The 27290-nt window shown below is 45.9% G+C and overlaps 1 protein-coding gene and 1 long non-coding RNA gene across 5 annotated transcripts in view; one reads left to right on the forward strand and one right to left on the reverse strand.

Annotated features, from left to right (window-relative positions):
* The window catches only part of LOC119151263, a 27971-nt gene extending 27362 nt beyond the window's left edge, over nucleotides 1–609 (reverse strand). For all 4 annotated transcript variants that reach the window (XR_005105355.1, XR_005105358.1, XR_005105357.1 and 1 more), the window contains exon 1: nucleotides 517–609. This is a non-coding gene — a long non-coding RNA (uncharacterized LOC119151263). The remainder of the gene's footprint in view (nucleotides 1–516) is intronic.
* The window catches only part of ESRRB (estrogen related receptor beta), an 87800-nt gene extending 83704 nt beyond the window's left edge, over nucleotides 1–4096 (forward strand). The window contains exon 7 of the mRNA XM_037395014.1: nucleotides 32–4096. Coding sequence (XP_037250911.1) covers nucleotides 32–276 — 245 coding nt within the window. The 3' untranslated portion in view covers nucleotides 277–4096. The remainder of the gene's footprint in view (nucleotides 1–31) is intronic.
* The last annotated feature ends 23194 nt before the right edge of the window (nucleotides 4097–27290 follow it).

Consider the following 27290-nt stretch of genomic DNA (forward strand, 5'->3'; position numbering starts at 1 on the left):
TCTGTTTGCTGTCTTTCCTCCCTCCCCTCAGACTCCATGCACATAGAAGACATGGATGCAGTGCAGAAACTCCAGGACCTTCTCCACGAAGCCCTGCAGGACTACGAGCTGAGTCAGCGCAACGAGGAGCCCCGGCGAGCAGGCAAGCTGCTCCTGACCTTGCCCCTCCTGCGGCAGACAGCCGCCAAAGCTGTGCAGCACTTCTACAGCATCAAACTGCAGGGCAAGGTTCCCATGCATAAACTCTTCCTAGAAATGCTAGAGGCAAAGGTCTGACAGCCCCAGCGCCAGCCGACAGTGGCCGGGGAACAAACTAGAAACAAAGATGCAGACAACGGAGCAATCCAAACAGCAGCAGCAGCCACCGCCGGCTTTTATCTCCAATCATTTATTATGGAAGAATTATTTAATGTCTATCTGCCGGCGTGACTGCAGAATTTCGTGTACAGGAGGGGGGAAACTTTTAATCAGTCACCTGTTTCAGTTTTTTTCGTTTGTTTTCTCTGTGGGAAATACCTGAATATGCTCTTGCACTTGTTGAGGCGGTCATCGGGGCTCAGCCTCTCTGAGCAGTGATGCTCTCAGCACTGTCCAGGCCGCCTGCTCCCCAGCTCCCTCCGCCAGTGCTGGAGGGGGAGGGGGACAGAAGCAGGAAAAGAGGAAGAATAGAGTCAATATAAACTTTTATCTGCTGGTGTTGTGAGGGGTCAGATAGAAAGGGAAGCAGCCAGGGTCCTTCTTTTTGTCACCTTTCTGGCTCTAACCATAGAGCAGATGCTCCTTTGGAGAAGAGCGCTGCCGGACCTCTCCTGATCAAAATGGCTGCCTCCGAGGCTCCTCTAGTGACAGCTAACACTTGTACATACAGGCCCCACTTCTTACAGGAAAGATGCTCCTAACTGTGTAAGATATTCTGCGCCCTTGTACAGTGTGTCATTACGCCTGGCTAGTCCCTTCCATGTACAATCCCTGCAGGCCCCTGGAGAGGTAGGATGTATGTCCCGGGAGAATGCAAGTCTCCTTTCCCAGACGGCAAGAAAAAGAGAAAAGAGCCCTATGTTGTGCTTCAGTGCTGGGTTGACTTGATAATCTCTGCATCCTCTCCTATGTGGTGCTAACTACATACAATTCTTCCACACTTTTCACCTCATAGTGTATCAAACCTGCCTCTTCAGCTCAGCTGAGTGCCATTCCCCACTTACTCCTTGTGGCAGAGAACACAGGGCTTTGTCTGCAGGGTTACTGCCCAAGTATAAATACAACCTGAACCAGGGCTTTCATAGACTTCAATAAAGTGATAGCTCTTAGCCCCTACAGCGACTTAGGCTTATTGCCAAATGTTAGTTAGGAATCAAGGGCACTGCTTTTTGGAGGAGGCAGCTCTTGAGCCTGAGAGATTGCTTTTTTGTGGCAGCCTAGGGAAATAAATTAGAGAGTGGCATGAAACCCCTGATGTCCCAGCTACTGTCTTCCCCTGCCTCATCCCATTATCCTCAACAGCAGCAGAAGAGCTAGCACAGATTATACTAGGGCCTGGTAAGATGGGAAAGCAAATACCTGACCCTGAGGTGGTGGGAGAAGAAGTGGGGGAATGTTCATTTACTGGTCTCACGTAACCAGGTTCCTGCTGTCTCTAAACCCTGGTTTAGATCTGCTGCCTAAGCTGCAACTGCTGCATTCCCAGTAGCCAGAGGGGAAGGTGGGTGACTGACAAAACTGGCTGGTGGCATTCTCTGAGATTTTTATTTTCTAGGTCACTTAGTTTTGAGCCAGCCTGAGCTGATGAAACCTGAATGTATTTTCTGTTTTGTGGTCAGTGGCATGGCAGTAGATGTGAGAAAAAGCCTCCGATCTATGCTGAGAGACCAGTAGCTCTACTGCCTGGTCCCCTCAAGCTTCCGTCCCTTCCTGCCTAACCCAGGAGAAAGGTGGTGTGGCAGAGGAGTAACGTGCCCCTGGCAGGAAGCCTTCCACAGGGCCGAGGCGTGTGATCAGGGAGACGCTGGGTGCTTGTTTTCTGCTGGAGCAGAGTATGTCGCAGCAGGGCTGTCAGGGCTGCAGAACCGTGCCCAGGCTAGCTCGGAGCCTGGGGCTGCTAACTGGTGCCGACCTCTCGGCTCTTGTAGCCAGCCCGCTCCTGGTACTTGAGTTAGTTCAGTTCCGTCTCCTCTGAGTTTTCCCTCCGGTACACAGGCATCGCTACTCTCACTTACGTTGTACTCACTTGATAAGGGAATTTAGTCTTGCTTCAGGCACATTAGTAAACCAACAGAGACCTGAGGGGCAGAAGGCACGTGGGAGCTGGGACTGCTTCCATGTTCACAGCGGTAGCAATTACACAGTGGCCTTGTGCTTTGAACAGATATTTATGCTTCTCTCCCCAGCTCCCTCCCAGAGGCAGCTGGGGAGAAAATGAGAGGCTTTTGGTTGTGCTCATGATCCCTGTACCCATCTGTGACTGCAAGGGACCAAAGTGAAATGCACACCACCACTACAGAGCTAGCTTGCCATGTGCTGCGCTCTGGCAACTCTTTCTGGCTGTGGCATAAATGCTCTCACAAACGTGCTGAGCTGCACTATCACCTCTAAGTTTGACTCACTTGACCACTGTTGCTTCCCTGCCAAGTCCCACCCAGCTCAGCCACAGCACATCGTGTCCGACCTGCTGTGCGAAGGCAGCTGTCTCAAAGTGGGCTGAAAACATCCCAAGAAGCAATTCTTACTTTGTTGGGCCCTGGCTGGAAGGGTCACGTGCGGGGGGAGGGCGGGAGGGGGAAGAGAAAAAGAAAGGATCTGTCAGCTTTGTTGTATTTGAACTCAGACCTGCTTTCCAGAACAGGGAGGGAGAACTAGCTACAAAACGTGATTATGGAGAGCTGCCGAGTTAGCTTCTAGCCCACAGACACTGCTGGCTATTTAGAGGGCTATGGTAGGGAGGCAATTCCTGCCTTGGCAGAACAACATAAAGATACCAAATGCATTTTTTTCCGGGACCTTCTTTCTGCATTATAGCTGTATAACCTTGGAGCCCATCTGGATATCCCCCCATTGCTTGAAGATAATATGCCTGGAAATGTTTGCATTGCTTCTGAAATAGGATGGGAACTGAACCAGGCAGTAATTAGCATATATTAATCTCTTTAAGCAAGGAATACAAACTCTTCCCCAGGAACTGGGACAGAAACACCTGTCTAGATTTAACCCCTAAAAGGCTTGTACCGTCTGAAATTGGGAACCAGGTCGGGTCTCTTGGGCCCTTCAGACCAGTGCAGGAAACACATACATCCCTTCCCAGTTACTCTAATCTGCTGTGCGTCACTAGTGCTATCATGCTGCCACAAGCAAGGAGCACGTCCAGCTACGCAGCGAGCTGGGCTTGCAGAGAAAGGTAACGTCTTAGTGTAGTCCTCTCAGTGCGCTTTTAAGTAGGAAGGGGGGCTTCAGCAACTGCCTAGGTCTTTGAATGTTCACAGTCTCTTACAAAAAAATCTGGGGATGGGGAAGCTGAGACGTGAACTAGGAGAGGGGTGCTGGGTCAGTGCTCTGCGTGTCATTCATTTGTAATACAGGAGTCACAGCGTCAGTGCCATACAGCTGTCCTTCTGCATGGGGCAAAAGGTGATGGAGCTTGAGCCTTGGGACACAACTGGGCTCTATGACTTAAAGAAAAGCAATAGAGGTAAGTGTATCAGTGACAGTGAATAAGCACGAAGCCCATGTCCAGCAACTATGGTAAAAGTAGCTCCAGCCCCTGATTTGCATGTGTGGGTAACAGAAACCACATACCTGTCAGCTACTACAAAAGGCACTTCTTCCCAAATGACCAGCTCTTCTGTTTTGGGCACATTCTTCTCTGGGCACAGCAGTATCAGGCCTGTAACGCAAAACAAATTTCATGGGGATCAATTAAAAGACAAGGTAAAATACCACACAGAATTAGGTTTCTGGGGAAACTTGGGCATTACACCTCGCAGCAAAACTGTGAAGCTACAAGAAACACCCCCACAACAATCAGAACCTTGCAGTATTGCTCATGCTAAGGGGGCATTATTTTTCTCTCTGTAAGCTATGTCATCCTTTTTTTTTTTTTTTTTAAAGTATTACAAATATATAAAATACAACATGCTGCACCAGAAACATGTAAGCAGCTATTAGAGGGGAAAGTCATTAAGACCCTAGAATGTAACTTGTTGAGCTTTTATTACCAATTGGAGCTGAGAAAAAGAGCTTCCACTTTGTATCCACAAGCTATAATCAATCATATGGCCAAAGGCCACTCTGTTGTTCTTGTGGCTGGGTTATGTGGAGAAGCCAGAGAGACAGAGCCTGTGAGAATGATGCAGGGAGTTATAGGCAGTCAGTGAAATAAACAGTATCTACTTAACTATTATCTGCTCCTTAAAAAAAAAAAAAAAAAAAAAAAAAAAAAAAAAAAAAAGATAAAACCTGTTAAATAAATTGTATTCTTGTGGTACAGGTCATTTCAAACAAAACAAGAAATAAAACACAGAAATGTAAAAACTAACCCAGACAGAGTAATGTTTATTGTGTTTAGGGGCTGCTTGTTTTGTCCCTCGGGATGCATGTAGCCCCACAGACAGGCTGGGCTGGGGGAAGGGATGAGTTGTGCTTGCGCGAAAGGGGAGGAGAGCCCCAGCCTGCTCACTTTAGAAACGCTAATTTGGTGTTTTCGCATATCCAGGAAAAAAAATCTCAGCAGGTTTCTGAGTTTCTGTGAGATTAGCTTTGCTAAGGACTTGTTAGGCACTGTTGTCACAGACTGGTCCGTTTCTGCCACTCACTTGTTTTCTCCCCGCATTCAGCACTTCACTGGTGCAGGGAATAAACATGAGCTAGCAATGAAAAAGCTTTGACATTGTTCCAGTGAAAAAACAAAATTTCTAATCATAAAATAGACCACTGGCTTAAACCCAACAGTGACATCATGAATGTTGCAAGTATTACAGCAGCTGTCCGGCGCTTTATAGTGGGTGCAAGTGCTGAAGTCATGGCATTTGCATTGAGCTGCTGTTCAGGCGGTGCCAGAGGGCAAGCTCAAGTCTGCTTGAGAAAGCAGAAGGAAACACACTGGGGTAATTGGGGCAGAGACGTGAGAAACAAGGACCCCAGGTTTTTATTCTGCCTCCGAATCTATTGAGCATAGACAGCACCACACCCTGCGTAAGCACCACCATCTCCCCATGCCTCGACTCGGCCAGCGCTGCTACAGTCCTTCTCCCGGGCAGTGGTGCTCACAGGGATGATGCGGCTAAACCAGGCAGCCAAGAGGCCTCCCAGCCTGCCCTCAGGAGGAGGAGGTGGCTGGGTGAGTGGTGGCCAGTAGGAAAGGCCATGGGCTAGAAATGAGCTTGAATGAAAAAACAAGATGAGCGCAGAGCCGGAGAGGGAGGTGAAGCACCACGGGGGGCTTCTACACATACAACAGCTACTCACAACCCCACAGCCACCACCCCTCTGACTGTGGCAGGCGCAGCCTCTGACCTGCCACAAGCCCTTCCCAAGTTCACACTCAGTGTCCCCCCCCACCCCGAGCCCATCGGCACGGGGTGCTTGGTCCTCTGAACGTTCTATCCATTCACAGAAGGTTTGGCTTTGGCCACCACAGCAGGACTTCAAATCAGACTTTGCTTTGGATGAAATATAGCGCAGGGGCGGTCTGACTGTGGCTTTGTGGAAGGCAGAGCAGGTTTGGGGGTTCTGAAAATTTTACGTGGCATGGGAGCTGCTGCTGCCAAGGGATTGGCAAGGGTAGCCAGGGGACTCCGGAGCGCCCGGGCCCCAAAGGTCTCTTCAGACACCGTTCAAGGGAAGTGACCTTTCCTTGGTCCCTTGCCCCTGCAGTGGCACTGCCTTCCTTACATTTCCTGGGCACCCTTCTCCTTTGCCTAGGTTTTCCAAGGCTTTCCTTACTTCTGATACTATTGCTCGCTCACATTGGAATTAAGAAAAAAAAGGGAGGGAGGGGGCTGTCTTTATAGTAAGCACACCGAGGATTGGGAGAAACTGAGGACAGCCTGACATTTCCTCCTACGGAAGAGCTTCACAGGAAATAATAGAAAAATACTCTATTTTTCTCTGATTAGCTGGAGAGGGAAGGAGGTTTCTTTACTGTTGTGTTCTCTAAATATGTTTCTCTCCCCCAAGTTAAAGGCATGTTTAACTGCTGGGATATGTTCTTAAGCTGCACCTGTTAAAACATGATTGCAGTAGTTGTTTGTGGCTACCCGCACACAAAACAAAATGAAAACCAACAAGATTTTTTGCTTTCAGGCTAAGGTATCATACAGGGTATCAAAGCAAACGTTAGCTGATGTACAGAAAACTTCAGCCTTCAACTGTCCAGTCACAGAAAGCTGGAGAGGTGGTGCTGTGTGCCTGGCTGTTTTTACAAAAACATTCTCTCCAGTTGCAACCAGTTTGAGATGACACCACGAGCAAAGCCTGAACACCTGCCTCTGGGGAGCAGGAGGACTAACCTGGCAGTGCGCTGGGGCGGCTGGAAGAGACAGAGGCCAAGAAGCAACTAATGCAAGTTGGTTTTGGAAAGCACAAGATGGTTCAACAAAACAACAGCCCTGACCCAAACCACTGCTGCCAGCCAGCCAAAACCAGCGTCCTTGCTCCAAAAGAACTGCAGCCAGCAAGTCTCCTTACATTAGTGCTAATCAGCTTTGAGAGGCCCATCATGCGTCTGGTCTTTGTGTGCTTCCTTCCATGGGGCTTGGGTGAGGCTAGAAAAGTCTTCAGCTCTGGGAGTAGCAGCATCCAAATAATTATAAGTAGGAATGAAGTCAGAGGAAAGATCAGAACTGGCCAAAGGCTCAAAGCATGAAAAACTGAGAGGGCGGACAATGGCTACCACTGACACATCACAGACTGGCTACAGACTTCAATGCTTCAACAAGCCCTTCGTAAATCTAACCAGTCACGCTGACTGCAACCATCTCCTGGCAGCACACATAGCACATGTGGAGACAGCTGTATTGGTTCAGACCAGAGACCCGTTTAGGCCAGTTCCCCCCCTCTGCTAAAGTGCCCAGAAGCAGATGACCAGAGAAGAACATAAAAACAGGGCAAGGAGGTATAATGAAGTCTCCAAGCGATTTAAGGATCAAAGACTACCTGAGCTACAGACGAGGCCTTTGCATTGAACACCCCAATGATTTTTTCTTACATGAATTTCTTCAGTCCCGCTTTCAATCACAGCAGCCATCACACAACTCACAGCATCCTGCAGCAGTGAGTTCCATGGCTCACGACTCAAAGAAGTATCTCCTTTGCCTGTTCTGAACATGCCATCAGCTCATCCTATGTCATGCTCCTACAGCTTGTATTAGAAAACAAAACAAACAGTCCCCTGCTCACTTTTCCCTGCCATTCACCATCTTCTAGGTCTCTTGATTTCACCCACAGCCATTTATTTTCAGGAAGCAGAGCTGCCAGCCTTACTCCTTCACTGGCTATGCATTGCACCAGTTAAGTTCGGAAAATGTGATAATGAGAAAGGCAAATGGCTGCCTTCCACCACTTGATCTTGATGCTTTAAAGACAAGTACAAAAACCTGGTCCCTATCTGAGATACAAAGACAGATACAGACCTCTCTTTCTGTAGCTATCTACACACAAACACACACGCTCATTGCATCTCTTTGTTACGCTTTCATTCACAGCACTACTGGAGTTCACATTTACCTTCAAAATAGCTTAGAAACAAGATTAGCCTATTTAATCCATATTTTCCTAACATTAATAACAATAACAGATTGGAATCCTTCCTCCTTTACATGGATACGGCCTTTTCCCCAATAGACCTTTTTTCTCCTTTTCATCCATCTGAAACAAACAGAGGAACCTAAAAAGGCACCTTGGCCATTCTCTGATATAATTCTTTCATTATAACACAAATGAGTGTTTTAAAAACAGAAGAGTTTAATGCATTCCTTGATGTATTGAATAAAAGAATTTTTAAAATGTATTCTTTCCTATTGCACAAGCAGCAGCTGATTTCTGTTCAGAAATCCCAGCTTGCTTAATTCAGAAATACCAAACTCTTGCTTTTCTAAATGCTTAAAATCAGCACATTGACCATTCTATAAAAAGTCTCAGAATCCAATCCATTATTTTGATGAATGCAATTATTATACATTTTGTTCTCTGATTTCAAGAAACTGGCATTACATTTCAATAATCTTTATCACACATCCCCAACATAACTGCAATTGTTGAATAATAAAAGGCAGGGCAGCAATCAGATAAGAAGAAGCCAGGACAGAGCAAAATGAAATCACTTTACCTAAATTGGCAAGAATCAACACAAAACAAGGCTGCATTTAATAGATCGGTTAGAACAAAGCACATAAATCATGTTTTTGAGAGGGGTTAATTTACACCATATGCCAATTAAGTCGAGTGCAATACATAAGTTATGAATAATCTCATTGGAGTGGAGAGTGTTACATTTGGAAGGAAAACGATTTAACTGAAGCCAAAATTATAATCACCTTCAATAATTATGTTTCCAGCATTGTAAATTCTTTTCCATCGCAATACTGAAAGAAGTCAATGCTGCAAGTAATTTTCTATTACCATTTACATTATTAAACTCAAACACATTAACCAAACTCTTGTTTATATTTTTTGTCAGTGGTTAATGCTACTACAAATCAATGATCTTTTGGGTCAGTGTTAGGAAGTACAATTTCATCAGATATTTTTCAGCCTAATGAACCCTTGTAACCAAGCCTGGGGTAAGCACTTATTTCCCCCATTGTTTTTGTCATCACATCATAAAAATTCAGCAGTGTCCTATGGGAGTGATGCTTATGGGAACAGCATTAGCACAAGCATCAGCTTTTTGGGGTGCTAACCCCACCTCTCCCACTGCCTTGAGCACTTCTAGCTCAGATTCACTTTTTCTAGCTGCAGAAAATCCTATCGCTGCTGCTGCTTCCGCACATTTCTTCTTTCCAGCACAACCTACCATTTCTCATGATGGGGCACCTGCAATGATCCAGCCTGTTTCCCGGGCTAATCCTTGATGCATTTTTGTTTCTACACTGCTGTGGTAGTCTCTCTTTCTGCCCTGTTTCTGGCACACCGCCCACGTGGGTGGGGATGCCACCCGTGAATATGCAGTCCCCTGTGGCAGCTGACCACATCGAGATGCTCCGCATCCCTTTTTTAAAAACAAGGCCCCTGCGGCTAGCAGCCAGCTCACTGTTCCAGATACCTTCCCACTTGGAAGGAGGGTCACCCCAGTTAACAATGTTTATTGTTTCCCATTGCTAAGGCTCTGCAAGATGTCCTGGCTCTCCAGCCCTTTCCTGCCAGGAATGCGATGCCACCGAAGTGACCCTCACCAGAGCGAGGGGAGGGATACAGGAGGGCACGTGCAAAACGGCACTGTTACTTGCCATTTCGGCCACGTTATCCCTCCCCTTCATTCTCAAGCTTATACTTGCAGACAGGAATGAAATACAAGGCTGGGACACAGTCCACAGTCAGTCAGACTAGATCACGGCAGCTTCTACAGCACCTCTAATTAATTAGACAAGCTATGCCAAATCAGTGACATAGGATGCTTACTTCAGGCTCCACCGCACAACTCAAGAGAACCCCAAAATCCTGCCTGGGTGAGCCAGCCCGGCCGTGCAGCAGGGCAGTGCACAGCGATGTGTGGGGTTGCCAGCGCTCAACTAGAAAAGCTGCGATCCCATGATGCTGTGTTCTCTCAGCAAAACAGTTATTAACCCAAACTGAGTTACAGCAATTACAGAAACACCACCACTTTCTCACTCAATGATCACAGACAATAAAAACATTTCGCAAATAAATCTTCAGCACCTTCAAAGTGTGCCCAGAAGTACAACCGTGAGTGAAACAAGCAGTCAAAAAGAGCGCGCAAAGCCTGGACATACATTCAACTTCCTTGAATCAATAGACCGCCTTCCCTTTTCAGAAGAAAAAGAAAATGCCTGGACTCCGTGTACGCTGTCAGCTGTAAACGGGCAAAGGATAAACAAAACCTCAGTAAACAGGCAAATGAGATTTGGGGGGTTTAAAAAATAAGGTCATTATTGTAACTATGAGAACCTTACGTAAAATTTTAAATTATAAAAAGCAAACATGACCCCATTTTGCAGATCCCCCCTGAGCCTGCCAGCCCGCGCTGAGGCAGAGTAGAACCGTGTGAGAAGAGGAAAAGCTTCACACCCGGAGCGCGCCCTGAGCTCGGTGAGACCTGCTGCGCTGGGTGGCCCCGCTGCCCAGCACGTGGAGCCGTACGCAAAGCAGGCTCCTGGCTCGCCTCTTCTTCCCCAGGGCATGTTGCTTGCAAATAAATAGGTCCTAAAAAGCGGCTGAAACCTCAGATAAGTGATGCCTGGGCCCTCGCAGATTCTGGGCAGAACAACTCATTACTGCGTTGGCTGAATCAGCCTGGACCAAGACTCGAGATCTGCCTTTGTTTTTTGCTTTTCACATGGAACGTGTCCACAAAATGGGGCATCAATGACTCATTCCAAAGCTTGTGATTGTCCTGTGTCCCAGAGCACGTTGCTAAGTTGCTCCTGTCAGTCCTCTGGACTCTCACAAAGATAGCACTAGGCTGCCTACAGCTGCCTGACTGCTGTGCACGTTATTTATCCCGATACAAGGAATAAATAAATCACCCCCAAGCTGTCAGTGAGATGCCATACTAAGTACGAATGCTGCCACCTCCTTGGTACCAGGTTTCGCACTCTGCTGGTTACATTTATTCTCACACAGGTCACCACAGCACACTGAGTCTGGCCCTGAACCCTCCACAGCATGAATTGCTCACCCGGCCGACAAGCATTACTCTTTACAAAGATCAACAGAGTCAAAGAGCAGAAACGGCAACAGAAACTGCCTGGGCTATGTCTATGAGCAGTTGTGACTCAGCTGTGATACGCCAAGGGCTAACCTGCACTGGGACAGTGCTTCACAAGGTGAGCGCAGCTGGCTAGATGTCCTTCATGAAAGTGTCCCAGTCACAATTCAGAAATGACATCATCATCCCCTCCATGAGCACTTTTCAGGTAACTAGCTACCCAGCAAGCTGGGAACTTGTAGTAGCTTTGAAACAAAAAGGAGAGAAAAAAAACCTGTATAATGATAACACAAAAAAGAACGTTAAGCAGCATCTCAGCATGTCTGTGCTTCAGACTTGGCTGAGGAGTCAACCACCTTTTGCATTTCACTTTATGCTTCACAGTTGCTGCTGCTGCTAAGCAGGTTGAAAAAATAATCTCTCTTCTGTTACTCCTCTCCATTCACAGTCCCTAACCTCCACTTCTTCATGGGAGGGAGGAGACACGGGCATAATATTATTTCCCTGCCAGTCCACACCATAGGTACCACCTGTTTCTGCTGGATTGTTTCTCATGACTAGGAAGGTTCCTGACTTTGTGCTCAGATGTATTTTGAGCTTTCCAGGAGAAAGAGTGAGAGGAGGATGACAAAGATAAGAAAATGTGATACAGTTTGTTCCCTAACTCGTTGACATAACTAGCTTTACTGCCTGTTTTCCATTCACCAGCCTAGAAGGAAACGATGACACAGGCATGAAGATTTTTGCCCTACCTTCACTATGAGCCCACGCATCAGTGAGAGTGCAGCACGTAGGTGGGAGGCCAACATGCTCCTGACAGAGGAAGAGAGAAGCAACCAATAACAATGGAAAACACCAGTGTCACCTTGTTCCTCACCCTAGCCCTCAATATGACTGCTCTGTTCCTTCTCTTCCTAGAATGAATCTTGGATGATTTCTCCTGGTTTGCAAGTAGAGGCAGGAAAGGAAAGGGAAGGAAAAATACGTAGTGCAAGGGAGAATGTATCAATTCAGAGCTTCGGCGCCAACGAAGCTGAAGATTTCCTGAAGACATCAATGAAGTTGAATCAGACTCCCGCATACAGCAGGAGTGACAGGCAGCTATTATGTCTTTTTACTACATATTCTGTACTTCTAGATGGGACAGTAATATCGGGCAGGATGAGAAAAGTCCACCTGAACGAGGCAGGCAGAGACTAGCACTCTTCAACGCCAACAAGAAAAGCTGAAAGATACTTTCCCCACCAGCAAGAGATTTCCCCATACGTTCACCTCATGCTCTGTTCTCTGGGAATCATCATCTCTTTGGCTGAGAAGCAGAATTCAACCTATCCCAAATTTGGGGTTTGGTAGCCAGGAGCAAGGAACCCAAAGCAGAGGGAATGAGGGGCATTAGACTCAGAGTAAGGAAGTTCTGGGACTGCTTCCCAGCAAGATGTACGGCAGCAAAAGCTACGGTTACCTGTGAAAAGCAGCTCAACCTGTACACACTTGTGTGAGCCACAGGGTCCCTCCTGCTCCGCGTCCATGTGTTCCTAGTACTTCTCTTTATGGAGAAGAGGTGGCTATAAGTGTTGCTGCAGCACACAAAGTATCTTTTGGAGAAGCAGGCCTTAAGGGCAAGTACTTACCCAGGCATCAAAAGAGAGTCCTTCTCTGTGCCAGGCTGTACCAGAGAAAGACATGCTGGAGAGACTTTTCTCCCAGAATTACCCTTTCCAAGTAATGAAGGTGAGACACCTTCTGAGACTGAAGTGTCAGGAGAGCAAGTGCTGGAACAAACTGCTAAATAACAAGCTATCAGGACCATGTACCATATACAACCAAGAGATCTGTTGGAGTTTGGGATGGAAGTGGCTGAGCTGCTAAAAACATGAATTGCCTCATTAAAATCAGCTTTCTGCTGGAGTAATGAAGGGTAGCAAATGCTGTAAGTTGTTCTAAAAAAGGCATATGGGGTGAGCTGGAAAGTCACAGACCACTGAGCTTTACTTTGAATCAGGTAAATTGGTTGAATTACCAAGTAAAATTAGAATCACAGGGAAGGACTGGCACAAAGAATTCACTTAGTTTTGCTCCAGTGTCCTTGCCCTCTTTCCACTGCTCCTCAGTACCTTAAAAGTCCTGTTGATTCTTCTGAAGTCACCTGCTTAGATGATTCCTCATTACTTTTTGCTCATTTGGCTATGTCCTACAGAAAAATGGCTTTTCATCTTCCCCCATTCCACCTAATTCTGTGCTGGGAAAAACTGCGTAAGCAAAATATTTGTATTTGTTCATGTAATAACTGTATTGAGGTTGTGGGTATGATAGAGGAACTGGCAACAGCAGAAATCATACCTTATGTCCCAGTGATCCAGTATTGGTCCCTCACTTGTCCCAGTCTTAACAGACGAGAACTATATATTCTAGAATGCTCTTTATTTAAACTACTGCAAACTGGGCTTTACCATATGAAGACCATGCAACAGCCTGTAAGAACATTTTAGCAAAGAGTGTTCTGCCTGAACCCTTATATGACGCCTGATCCAGACGGAGCCTTAGGGTGGAATGAAAGGCCAGATGATCTCTTCAGTTTCCTCGGCAAGATACACTGAAAAGCATGATCCAGCACGTGTCTTGGTGCTGTGCCTGGAAACTGTTTCCCCCCTTCCCCACTGATTCCGGATTTTCTTTTATATTGCAGCACAATTCCTGCTTCTGAACAAGTATTAGGGAGCAAGCAGACACCTATGAAAGATGCTGGCTAAGGTATGGCCAGGCTATTGAAGACACAGCCAGGAAGGGACAAGCCAGGAGCAGAACAGGTGATAAATACAGAGTAAGTTCCACTCAAGGAACTGGGAGCAGGGGACCTTGAAGCAGAAGGCAGAAACCATCAGGGGTTCCTTCTGTGACAGCTACGTCCAGATTCCTACCTGTGAGGAAACACCAGAGGCCAAAGGCAGAGGGGTCCCAATCGCAAAACCCAGAAGCTCTGGTATGTGTCCTATGCCTCCAGTGCAGGTTTTTGCAGAAGCACCCAGCCTCCAGGTGACATGCCCTACAGGTGCACAGACACTACTACAGTTTTACTTCCTCGGTTTAGATCATTGCACCATGAGTATTTGCAAACCTACCCTTTCTTGCCTGGCAATTATTGACTTAGATTAGTTTTAAGATTACACACAGCCTAATTAACACTCGTTACTTTGGCAGGTCTGCTTCTGGTACTGTAATTACTACAGAAAATCACATTTATTTAAGTAGAAACTTAACAAGTTATCAGTTTCAACAGTTTTTATTGTTCAAGCAGAACAGACCGGATTTTACCTAATATTTCTTCCTGCAGTCTGGTGGCTGGAAACACCACCCTGAAGAAGGCACCACAGTCATGCTGATCCTGTACAACTTTATCTATTTTGCATATTCATTTTTGAAGTACTTAATGTTTCTAACACCTAATTCTGTAAGCACCCAGTGTCACTAAGTAGTGACATTAAGGAACACATTAGACTATTATTCATACTATTTACCTATATCACTTTAATCAAACTAACTTCGGTGTTTATTCGGACACTACCATAGTTAAATTGTTATTGTAATTTCACTCCACATTTTGTTAAGCATCCTGACTTAACAACCTTCATAACTATCATGACTTTGTTTCCCTTTCTAAGCAAGAAACTAGGGTCCCAGAATTTTTCTGAGTGGACATCAGCTTCCATGCATCCACACGATGGCAATGCAATTCACTTTCAAACTCTTAAGGTCTAAATTTCCCTGTTTGGATTTCTGGAAACTTAGAACAACCTTCGCAAGATCACTGCAATACTTCCTTTTCAGTTTAGTCCCAAGTCCAAGTGGATATAGGATTTATAAAGCTTATGGCCTTTAAGGCCTGGGAAGTGGAGCATCTCTGTTCTTGCCTCTTCGTCACCATGCACCTGATGCCTCACTAATCCCCCAGAGGTTAGGTGTACCACGGCACTGAACAGCTATAATTACTTCTGGAAGCCAGCTGCCAGTCAAGTGACAAAGAAGTCTGCAGAGCCGTTTCCCCCAGCCCACATCGCTGAGCACTTAGACCATTTGAATACAATATTAAATAGAACAAGACATGGGCAATATGTTATTTTTGCAAAGCTGAGCTTGTCACATTTGCAAAATTAATATGGTGTGGCAGGAGATGAAAGGGCCACCTTCTCCATGGAGCTCCCACATCTATGGAGCCAGGCAGCGTGAGCCCAATAATGAAGTGCCTAGCTTTGCAAAACCATGAAGTCTTCAGACATGAAATGGGCAACAAGCAGTACATTGCAAATCCTCTGAGATCAGCACAAAGATGAGAAAGTAATGACAGGAATGGGTGAAAACAGGTATTTCCTACTAAGCCTAAGCAAAACTTTTCTGGGTCTCACTGGAGCCTCTGAATTTTGTTGTAAGTGTTAAGCCCTCCTAGTGCAGCAAGCCACGAGCACCTGGAAGGCAAAGAGCACTGACAACCTCTAGGAGACCTTCTTTCTGGGACCTGTGGAGAGCGTTGTGTAAATGATTATTATTTGTTTAGCCGCCTCAGTGATCATTGCACTTCACGAACAAAGGGGAGGACTGAGTGCCTGCTCCAAAGAACCCTGCAGCCTGAATTACAGATAAGTCCCTGCTGCTGTTCAAAGAGGTTACTTTCTGGGCAAATTTTCTTTTGTTTTGAAAGAAATTAAATACTTAGGATATAATAAAGAAGATAAAACTGCCGCCTTTGCAAAGCAAGCTGCAATACCCACAGTATCACTCCAGATTTTATTTTATTGCTTTTGCCTCTGCTTCAAACAGAAATTAAACTCGCCCAGTTCCTCCCCTGCACACTCTCCTCTGCAGAGAAAGACACGGCTCAGGCCACCACCTCCAAATCAGAACTTCACTTGGACACGTCCTTGCCAATAAAATCCCCAGCAGAAACTGGAAGAAAGCATGGCGTCTTTTGTGGCTTTGGACAATTTGGCAAAGTGAATATTTTACATACACATATAAATGTGTGTGTATACACACACATAATATATACACGTAATACATACGTATATTACATGCATATAATATGTATTGTACACATTGCATAATATAGGTGGATAACACACCCGTATATCCAGCGCTGCACGGGTGCCAGCCTGCTCATGTTTTCCAAGACAGAGACGCTGGTGAATACGGGGGAACCTACCCTGAGCATGAAATCTGACCAGGAAAGACTGCTTGAAGGAAACACAGGAGGCTTCAGACTACGGATCCCTTTCCAGCCTGACCCCCTTTGCAGAAAGCCCACTGACTGTGTGACACTGCCCACACAGCCCAGGCTGCCCACCAGCAGTTCACAAGCCAAGACACACAGCAGGCTTTTGTCTCTTCCCCTTCAAACATAAAGCGGAGTCAGTGACCTTCTCTTCATCCCACTTGAGAGTCCTCTTCGGGAAAGAGAGAGGGCATTTTAAGAAAGGCACATCCTATGCTGGCACCGGGAATCCCACTGAGTGACAGGGAGCGGTTCTACAGCAATTGCTTTGTTTAAAATGCAAAACGTGGATGTGTTTGGAGGACGTATCAGCATCAATCACTGTATGCAAATACTGCCTGTGGAGAAGAGCTTCCCCTGTAAGTCACTCCTCACTGCCCTAATCGAGTTAAAGCTAGTGACTGAGGGCATGTTGAACGCTGATGGGCCGTTGATAGCGCTGTCCCAGGAGAAGATTAATAAAAGGCAGCACAGGTGCTTAGCCCCAAGCAGGGCACAAAGTCAGAGGGGAGGGTGAGGCGGGGGGACAAGGGTGTCTCTCTGCCTAGCAGTTGTTGCCCGTTACCACAGGCACACAAAAAAGCAAAACCTCGCAGCCCTCTTCCCCATTCACCCACACGCTTGTGGAGGAAGGTCAGCACGGATGACATGCACTGACTTGGACAGGGGACACTGCTGACTTGCAGTCTGTAACTGCCTTCACTGGGGAACACAGATCCATAAAAGGGAGGTGAAAAAAGAGCAACTCCACTGCTGTTAAGCTTAGATGTACCTAAGACAGGGGTCTGCCTCCGCCCAAGGGACCCACAAGCTGACGCTGGAAACTACAGCTGCAGGGAGAAACGATGCAAGGATTTGCTTAGCATGTTATGAAGGAGGAGACACATTACACACAGCTCTCCACCCCTGGTCACCAAGGAAAAACCCTCACAATTCTTGTGCCAGTTCTGCAAGGCAGGTGGTGGCAGCCCTGCCATGTCCGTCGGCAGTGCCCGGTAAGGCGACAGCACGAGTCCCAGCACTGGGCTGCCTGGCACTGCGCAGGAATGGTTTTCAGGTGCTGGTGACCTTTAAGCCATGAAGGCAAAGCCCTGGCTGGAGCAAGCAGTACCAACTACAAGTGAACTTCTCTGGCAAACGCAGCTCTTGTCCCTTCCCGGCAGATGAACCGCAAGTACTGCTAACGATAACCATTAACATTATTCCCTCTCTTTCTCAGCAGCCAGAGCAGCAGAAGGAGGGTGAGGAAGGTGCAGATGTTCTCAGTTTTCTCAGTGCTGGGAGCAGAAAAGGAATGGAATATTGCTAGCTAGGTTGCCTTTCAGCCATCCATTGACAGCAGTTTTACTGCCTACACTTCCCCTTTCTCTGCCTAGTCAACTCCTAAGCCTTCTGCCTTGCCACTTTCAGCTTCTCTCGCCATCACCTTGGCCGTATCACCACACCTGCTTCCTGCACCGAATTGCTGCCAATAGTTTCCCTCTTCTCCCAGCCTCCTGTTGCAAAGAGTTCTGCCCTGAGCTCCTCTTCCCCCATGTCTGCCTCAGAACTTGAGTTATTGTCCCACGACTCCTCTACATCTGAGTTACTGTCAGCTCCTTGCAGAGTGGGAATCTTCTCTTTTATGTACCTCTAAAGTGCTCAGAACAATTATATTGCTCTATAAATAAGGATAGTAAGAGCCTAATGCTGGCAGCTCCGGCAGATGCATAGGAAAAGGATGACGGCCTGCCCATGGAGTGACATCATTCTGCTTACTGGAAGATTTCATACCAAAACAGGCTTCTGCCTGGAGTCCAATACCTATCAAAATCCTTCTGAGCCTAGCAAGAGCAACGCTAGCTCTGTGCTAGGGAGCTGATTTAATGCCACAATTCTCAGCATTGCAATTCCAACTGGCAAGCAGTACATTTGCAAAGAGTTTGTATGAGAAATACTGTCCAGATATGCCAGTCAGTACTGGAAGAGTCAACTTGCACTCTCCTAGAGAACACCTAATAGTGTAGGGCCAGCCCGGACCGTGAGAAGCTTGAAATCAGAGACGGTGCTACCAGCCCAGCTGCAGATTTGTAATGCAGACACTGCTAAACCACTAAGAGGACACCAGGGCCAGTCCTCCCAAAAAAGGAGCTCTCATCATTAAAAGCCTCACAAAGCCGGTCCTTCTGCAAGCAGTCTTACCATTACAGCCTGGCTCTCCCAGATGGGCTGAAGAGTGCCATACAGGGTGTACACAGCATTTCTAGAAACACAGCACAATGCTTGTAGGCTTCTAGAGATGAGACTCATCTTTGCTGCTGAACCAAGAGTGAGACAGGGAAGTGAGGAGAAACAAATCCTTTGGCACAGTTCATGCTTATACCACAAATGGCAGCAGTGTGCTGCATACCTCCAGCTCCAAACGCATTTTTTCAGGCTTCAGGTTGCTGTTATCTGAAATCATTGCCAGAGTGGAAAGAAAGGGGTGAATGCTAAGTCTCCTTTCTTCATCCTGTCATCTCCAAGTCCCAACAGATATTTCTGCTTGCCTCTGAGTTATTTCAGTTTGTCCACAAAAACTGATGGACCACTGTTCTGCAGTTAGAGGGCTGCTTGTTGATTATTTTGGGACACGGATGCAAGACTGAAGATGGCAGGATGCTCTTTCAGTCATGTTCTAGCCCCACATATTCCACAGCCCTGACACAGGCATGATATAGCCCAAGCAGCTTTGAGGGACTTATATTGAGCTGAAGGGTAGGGATTTTGCAAACTGCATCCCTTTTTCCATCTCTAGTATTTGAACACTTATGTCCTCCCACAGGCATCAGATGTGTAAGAGTTCCCAGATTCAGGACCACCTCTACGGGATAAAGACCAGCTATCAAATAAGCTTACCATGAGCTTTCCACTCCGTGACTGGAGTTGTTCCTCCAAAGCCCCCAAGAGCTGAAACCCAGTCAAACTATCACCATTGGTCACAGCAGTGGCTTCAGGGACCAGAAAGGATGCTGTGTCATTTCTAGTACTCAGTGGAAAGATAGTTTGTTTCTGGCATACAAGCTGTTTCTATGCCAGGGCAGGAGTGGAGGGGAAGCAGAAAACCTAGCATAGAGGGAAGGCGGGTGAGCAGCCAGTTCTGGCTTTACAAGAGGATGATAAATGATAACAGCATTAGGAACAAAACCAAACATCTTTCATGCTGTCAGAGCAATGAAGCCAGCACATAACAGGATGTGGGCACAGGCCAGCGCAGTTCCTTTCCAGAGAGGCACACATCTATGAAGTTTCTTCTGCTCTGAGTCAACAGACCAATTCATCTTCCCTGGGTTCCTGCAGAAGAGGGCAGGGGACAAAGGGGTAGTCATTTCTCTCCAGTTAACAAAGAGCTTCAGCTGCTTCACAGTGCATTGAATTCAATAGACAGGGTCAGGTCAGTGCTGGATGCCAGTGCAGAAAGGCTGTAAGAGGATGTGGTTTGGAAAGCTCTAGATGATCATGGACTTCTTCCTAAACTGCCCCAGTAGTTACCAAAGGGTACTGCGGCACACGTGGAAAGGAAAGAGCAGTCAAGAGGTTGGGGACCACAGCCCCCAATACCCTTCACAGTGTTCCCCCAGGTTTAGACTCCAGAGAAGCTTTGCCTTCCTGCAAGTGAGAATAAAAGTCCCTTCCTGGGGCTTACCTCATCTTCACAAGAGGAGGTCACCAGGGCAATGGCAGTAGCTGGTGAAGGCAGGGCTGCAAAAGCAATCACCTCTGTCAGGCTTCGTGAGGAACATGTTCAATGAATTAGTGTTCTGCTCAGTGCAGGTGCCCTCCTGCCTTTGTTGTAGCCCAAGGCTTGGCAGTGAGGAAAAGATTAATGGCCAGCACAGAATTAAGAATGGGGTGAGGTGTCATGCCCGGTTTTGCTTTTACCAGCTCCCTATCATCTCCTTCTATGCCCAGAGCTGGCCCTGTTCCCACGCTGAATCAAACAGAAAACATGACACTCAGTGGACATATGTGCATGTAACCAGGGAGGACTTTCAAGCACTACTGGCCTGACAGACCATTCCTCTCAATGTCAGGTTGTGCTGGAAAGTCTCTTCTGCTAAACTCCAGCTCTTTTTAACAGAACAGTAATGATGGTTGGCGATTCTTCCCCTAACAACCACATCTCCCTCCACTAATAGCAAGAGACACAGATGGCTGCTACTGTTCTTGGCTTGCATCTGGGGAAACTGAGACACTATAAGGGAACTGAGCTCCCAAGTTCAAACACAGCAAGGACTCAAACAGGCTTTCACAGCTCTCTACTCTCCACATTGTAAACAATCTTTTTGTTTTGCAAATGCTTTCTCTCAACATGATTGAAAACCTCTAGCAACCCACACACTTAACCACTGGACTGGCCATGAACTAGGTAGGCATCTTGCCCATCCCATCACAAATAACAACCCTGTGTGGCCCCATCAAGCATGAAGGCTCTGCAATATCAGCTTGGGCTTGTCTTCTTTTGGCTCTGAGGACCACTGGCTACTTTCCCTCCTGCTGTGAGGGGTGGCCGTATACACAGAAACTTAAACAGAATGAACTTTGCTAAAGACACCCTACGCTCAAGAACACAAGCTCAATGGGAAAAGCGTGAACATTCAGTAGCAAAGGCCTTTGGAGTCAGGCAAGAACCAGATGTGTCATATGACAAAATACAACAGAAAATGCAAATACAGCCTGGAAGAAGGCAATAGAAAGGAACATACAAATTCATACACCAGGTAGGACTGAGCATGTGTGGGGAATCCTGAAACCATCTGCTGAACCCACTAAAAGTAGCGTTGTGAGCAGTGGGATGAATGAATCCCAGCTTCCATGGATTTGCTGAATTTGCCATGCTGCATAGAAAAAGAGGTGAACTCCAACTAAGAGTTTTCTACACAACTAGCACTCCTTTTGAAGGACTGTCTTCCATCTGTCTAAGCAGGGGTAAGGTTAGGAAACTTTCATTTAGGGCAGATGCTAAAAAATAGTCTTCTCTGTCCAGGGAAATTGTTGGGACACATCACATTTAACATCTCTTCATCTCTTTCAGGTAAATTAATTTGGTGGTGTGAGGTTCAATTCAAAGGTATTGTGAGGAATAAGTGAAAAAAAAATAGAGAGATAAGGACAGCCACAGACAGCATGATCAATTAAGCCTCGTTTAATTTGGAAACGAGGATTGAAGGTGTTAAAATCTTCTCCGTATCTACTGGAAATAGAAAGTTTACCAGAAAAATGGTGGGTCTTTGAATTATGAGTGTATTTGCATTAAAGGAGGAAGATTAAGGAAGACACTGACATCGTAAGAAAATGGCACTATTTCTTTGGCACCAAAAATTTTGAGCAGAGATTGAACTTGGAATTATTGTTTTCACATAGTAAGGATGAAGCTTGGAGACAGCAAGATTCACAGTAGGAAGAACTGGAAAAAAATAAATTAAAATCCTGGGAGATTGTTCCCTTTTGTGTCATGTGTTTGGGGACCCCTGAAGAAAACGAAGAATAGAGCAACCTTGTTGCTGAGACAAAGTGTGCTACAGAAATAGAATTTGCTCCTCTACAGAGTGAATTCCAGCCACCTACCCAGCCTCCACAGCACAGCAAAGCTGGAATTAGTGAGAGCAAATTCAGGCCCACCCAAAGAGAGAAAAGCTTCCTCTGGCAACCTAGCTGGTGATGTTCAGCGTGCTTGTGCACTTCCTCACTGTTGGATACGTGCCCATTTCTCTAACCACTCCTGGCCTTGTAATTTCAAATAAGGATGAAGAACAATGAAGATATCTCCACCGCCAGAGACCTGAATCTTTGAATTGCTTTGCTCATGCTGGGCTTGGCCCTTTTTTCCCCTCACACACCAGCTGTCTTTTCTGCATCCTGCACAGCTTAGTCCAGCTCCTGGTCTGGGACCAGGTCAAAGCAGATGATTCAAGCCCTGTGCCTGATGAGGAAAGCCATGTAAGTGTTCTAGCACTAATGCTGACATTAGCTCCCGATAAGGTCATGCTCTGAAGAGCTTAGCAAGCTCCTGAACTGGAAAAAAGGGAGCAAGAGAAGAGCTGGAGAGCAAAGAATACTTGTCCTGCTAGAGAATAAGGTGACCCGCTGGGATTCTTACTGTGATTGTAAAGAAAACATAATCTGTGATAGCAGTCAAAACCTGGAGTGAAACAGTTGTTTGGGGAAGTAAGAAAAATCATCCAACTGTGTTCAAGCAAAATCTAGGCTGTATAAAAGCCTAAGCCATAAGTCAAAAGCCTAGGCCATAAACAATAAAGATGTCTTATCTCTCACTAATGACCTTATGGAAGCATCTTCCATCCAAGCACCAGTACTACTGCACAGGGAATATAGTCAGGCTTGGTCTACCATCCACACTGCTATTCCCACATCATTCCAGCCTAGATGGCTGTGTAACGCCCCATTCTTCCTATGGCCAAGCGCTCAGATCCTCTAGTACATGCCTACCTCTCAGTCCCATTCTGGACCTTTCTTGTCAGATAAAATGGATTTTTAAAATGCGTATTTAACTTCGTAGAATTTATATGCCACTGAGGAGAAATTCACACCCTCCCCCCAAATGAAAGAAGGAAGAAATAAAAACCTGTCCTTGACTTAACCTTTTACATACACTGTCTCAGCAAGGATGGAATTCATTCAGCAACGGTTCATTGTAGCTTTATTTCCAAATCGCAAGTGACCAGTGCCTGACCTACAGGCCAATTATAGCCTCCAGAACTGTACAGCAGTATGGGACAGCATGCAGACTCTTTTATTGCTCAAATAGTTTCCAGTGGTTCTTTCTAAAGGTCCCAATGTACAATGCTCATCCCAGACCGTTTGTCTGAGTTCTATGGAGCACCACATGGTTTGCTATGTAGTGTTCCTGGGTTGTACCCTCTTTGTCCAGACATGGAAGACCTTTGATTTGTTGCACTGGACCCTATCATCAATGTGTTCAGGAGGAAAGAAGTGGATTACAGTTCCAGCTATCTGCAAGGTCCACAACACGAGGCAGCTTGCTCCACTGAACAAGTCTCCACTAAGTGTTGTTCCCACAGGAGGTGCTGTGTACCCCACAGGAGCACACACAGGGTTAACATTCTTGAATTTCTTCCCAGAGACAAATGGTTTGTGTTGAGGAACTGCTGCTGGGAAGGAAGGAAAAAAAAAAAAAAAGCCCCTTTTTTATTATTCCAAGGTGCATTTTAATTTGCACAAGCGACATTGTGTCTGTGATGGATTACACGAAGGGAAACATTACAGCCCAGCAAGCTCAGCGAGGAAAAAAATAGGGGAGATATGGGGAGGATTAAAAACAACCTATTGCAATGCAGAATTCTGATAAGGAGTCCATGGTGCCTTCAGAGCGGGAGCAGGTGGAGCTCAGAGTACCAAGAGAGAGAAAGGGCATGGTATAGGGTGAGGGAAGGAGGGAGAAGTGGGAGCACAGACCGGAGGAGACTCCTTGGTCATGTAGTTCACTCTTTTCCTGCTACCAGCACCATCACTGGAACCCTTTCATAAAAGATCAGGCTCCATCTTAAAATTCATTCTGTCTTTTTTCCCTTGGAAGGATGTTACAGAATCTCACTTCTCTTTCTGATGGTTAAAAACCTTCGTTTAATTTCCAGACTAATTTATTCTCAGCCAGTTTATACCCATTTGTTCTTGTGCCAACATTGTCCTTAAGCTTAAATAGCTGTTCTCTCTCTCTCTCTCTCTAGGGTTTTGTGGTTTGATGTATTTATAGACAGAAACCATATCCCCTCTTTCCTCATTTTGCCTGACTGAACTAGCAAAGCTTTTCATATCCTGTAAAACAGATTCCCCGTATCACTGGTCATCCTAGTACCTTTCTGTGCTCTGTTCCATATCATACCCATCCTTCTGAGACAATGGTGACTGGAATTGTATGTGCTATGTCAGGAGTGGTCATAACAGGCTCTTGGACAATTGCGCAATAGTTGCATTTCTCTGCTGGAAGCACCTCTATGCTGAAAATGCCTCCCAGCTTTGGACCTTTCATCAGCACCATGCTGATCATTTGGCCAAAGCTGTTGATGGTCAAGACAAGATCAGTCCTGAGAAAAGCCTCCTTTCAGCATACTTCTTCAACTTCCAGCACTACTTGTTGCTGCCCCCGCTTCAGTCACCCCTAGGATTCCTCTGCTAATCACCATGCAGCACCTTATCTAATGATTTTCTGAACTTGTGATAAACAAGCTCTAGCCAGTTATCTTATCAAAGCCAGCTATCTCGTTGCTTTTTATCCCATCTTCTATTTTGCTCTTGTGCAGGTCCTTTTCCTTTAAGAGTACAAAACTACTGTACAAGCTACAGAAAAATCCCTGTTGCCTACTAATGGCATATGGTTTACAGCGCAAAGGTAGGTAATTCTGTCCCCTTCTTAGTAGGGGCAATAGTGATATGCCGTGATCTCTTTACTACAATCTTCTATTTTCTTACACGTACTTCAGGGTCTCAGCAGCATAACCAGACTCTCTGCTCCAGTACTCCTCCACTTTTTTTTTTTTATCCAGCCTCTTCTTGTTTTGAACTGGTATAAAAAAAGCATTTCTCCAGAGATATTAGTGTCTGGAATTAAAGAAGATAGATTTCTAGCACTTAGGGATGGAGACATTTAATAACAATAAAAACACGGCTTGGTAGGTGGTCTGAGAAATGCCCTAACACAGCAGGAGAGACTCAAGAAAGCAAGCTGAATTAGGCAGACTGTTGGTAAACCAAAGCATTGCATTTTTGTACTGTGAGTCACAGGGAGTATTTGAAGTGACTGCAATAAACATTTATCTGCTAATTTATAGAATGCATTTTATTATAAAAATCTAGGCACATCCATAAAAAGGAATAAAAAAACCCTGCCTGGAACATCCTCATTAATAAGCACATAAATAAAAAAAAGCCGGGCTACTCCAAAATCTAGCTAAGCTCCAATTCAGAATAGTACTGAGCACCTGGAAACACCAGCCACTTCCCTGGAAGCTACACAGGCTCAAAATCTTTCCTAATCGGAAGTTGAAAGCCTATTGCCGTAAACCCTGGAGGCTTTTCCTGCAGAAGAAATAGATGAGCCCTGCAGCGCCCCTAAGGTCACTGTAGCTGGGCTGTGACACACCACACGAATGGTTTCTGTCAAAAACTTTCAGCCATCAATACACGTGTACGTGTGCATACCTATGTGTAGGTAAACACATACCTATGGTCTCTCCTGTACTTCCATAAATGAAATGGTGGCTAAAACCATAGGGGAAGGTGCAAATATTTGAAGCCTAATGACTCAAAACATAATGTGCTAGTTTTTATAAGGCTATCATTACTTGTCAGGAGTGAACTCGCCCAGGTCTCACAAAATAATACTGTATTCTGATTCCTTGTGCCTTGTCAGTAAGAAATGTTCTACTGCTTAAATACTGTCTGGCTCTGGCTAAAGGCATAATGCAACAGTTTTCCTGCCTCCCTCCACACATCTTCTGGGAAGTCACACATTGGACCCATTCAGTTGGTAAGGGAGGAACAGAATCCTGCATCCTTCCCTATGGCACTACTGCCTCAATCAAACTACAAAGTAAAAGATCACAAATGCTTCTTTTTTATTCCAGAGTCAGTAAGGTTAACTCTACACAACTGCTAACAAGAAGGTAACGTATGCAAAGACAGTTTTCAGAAATGTATTTTCCATTTGTCCCGTTATCTTGGGCATCCCAGTACTCTATTAATGAAAAGTTGACTGTGATCACTTTTCAGAGCGGAGCTAAACTCTGCTACTCTAAGACTCCAGAAAGGTCAGTGCTACACTTGTACTTGTCACATCACAAAAGTAGAGAAATCCCAAAGTCAGCTTCCAGAAAATGTTAAGCGAAATTTTTTAACTTAAAATAGAGTATTGCTCCTGAAATCCACTTGTGGCTCCGTGCCTCACCAAACTTCTGGCTAAACCTTTTGCAAGCAGACGTTGTGCTGTATGCTCGAAGAAACTGTGTATCTCTCCTCAGAACACACATAAAATCCACTTCCTCCTCCAGGGGAGTAAAACGTGCATCTTTCAATAAATTCATCACAGGAAATTAAGGAGTATACGGTATCATTTGGAAAATTCAATGTCAGCTAATTAGTAATCAGCTAGTAAGCGCTGGGGTGGGAAGAGACTGAACGCATCAGATGAGTCATTCACCCTGAATGCTTCAGGCAGCTCAAGTGTTAAGTCCTGTTCCCTTACACTAATGTTACAGTCACTGAAAAACAACAGAACTAAAAAGTGACTTCTAGAGAGGGATTCTGAAATCCAGCCATTTCCCTCTCTCCCAGGGCATCCCCAAGTGAGGTGTAGGCAAGCAGGCAGCACAGCCTAATTGGTTTCTTTGATGTGACGGACGTATGAGGGGATCAGTTAAAGAGCTCTATGATAACCTCCCTCACTGAGATTTGTTTTCAAGACACAGTGGATGTGGCAGGTAGCATGAGTACAGCCTGAAGATCTCTTGATATGGGAAGGGTCCTTTCTCACAGTGATAGTATCATAAACATCCAATCACCTAAGCAAGGCCCACCATCCTTCTATAGAACAAATTGGAAATTCTCCGCCCTGTTCCTGGTGTGCAAACACGTGCCAGCTGGGGTGGGAGGAACCTTCTGTCCAGACTCCCGAGCAAAGCAGTGTCAAACGGTACTGAGAACAGGCAGCAGGGAGAAGTGTTGATGGCCATTGCTCCTGCCATAGTGGCTCTGCAGAGAAAGACACCCTCAGGAACACCCATCCCGTCACATCAAAAGGGGTTTTAAAAAAAAATAAAATTATTCTACATCACATTCAATGTTAATCTACCACTGAAGCTCTCAGATTTGCTCTAGCTCCCAGCTGGCAGTCAGTACTGTTTGAAGCAGGGACTGGATGGCTGGTGTCACATCGAGGGTTGGGAGGTAGTGAAGAGCATGCAGGGTCTTTGCTTGTTGTACATGGGCGCCCTGGGGAAGCTACCTGCAGATTCACAGGAAGGTGGGGTGGGGTGGGAGGCAGTCCAGGCAAGCCCAGAAAGGCTCTGCCCACAGTCTTACACAACTCTGCCAGGTTTCAGACTACCCAACATAATTTTCTGCTTTGCTTGGACACAGAGCCTGCACGTTTACTTACTG

Source organism: Falco rusticolus, chromosome 7 (genome assembly GCF_015220075.1).
Source record: "Falco rusticolus isolate bFalRus1 chromosome 7, bFalRus1.pri, whole genome shotgun sequence".
Lineage (NCBI taxonomy): Eukaryota > Metazoa > Chordata > Aves > Falconiformes > Falconidae > Falco > Falco rusticolus.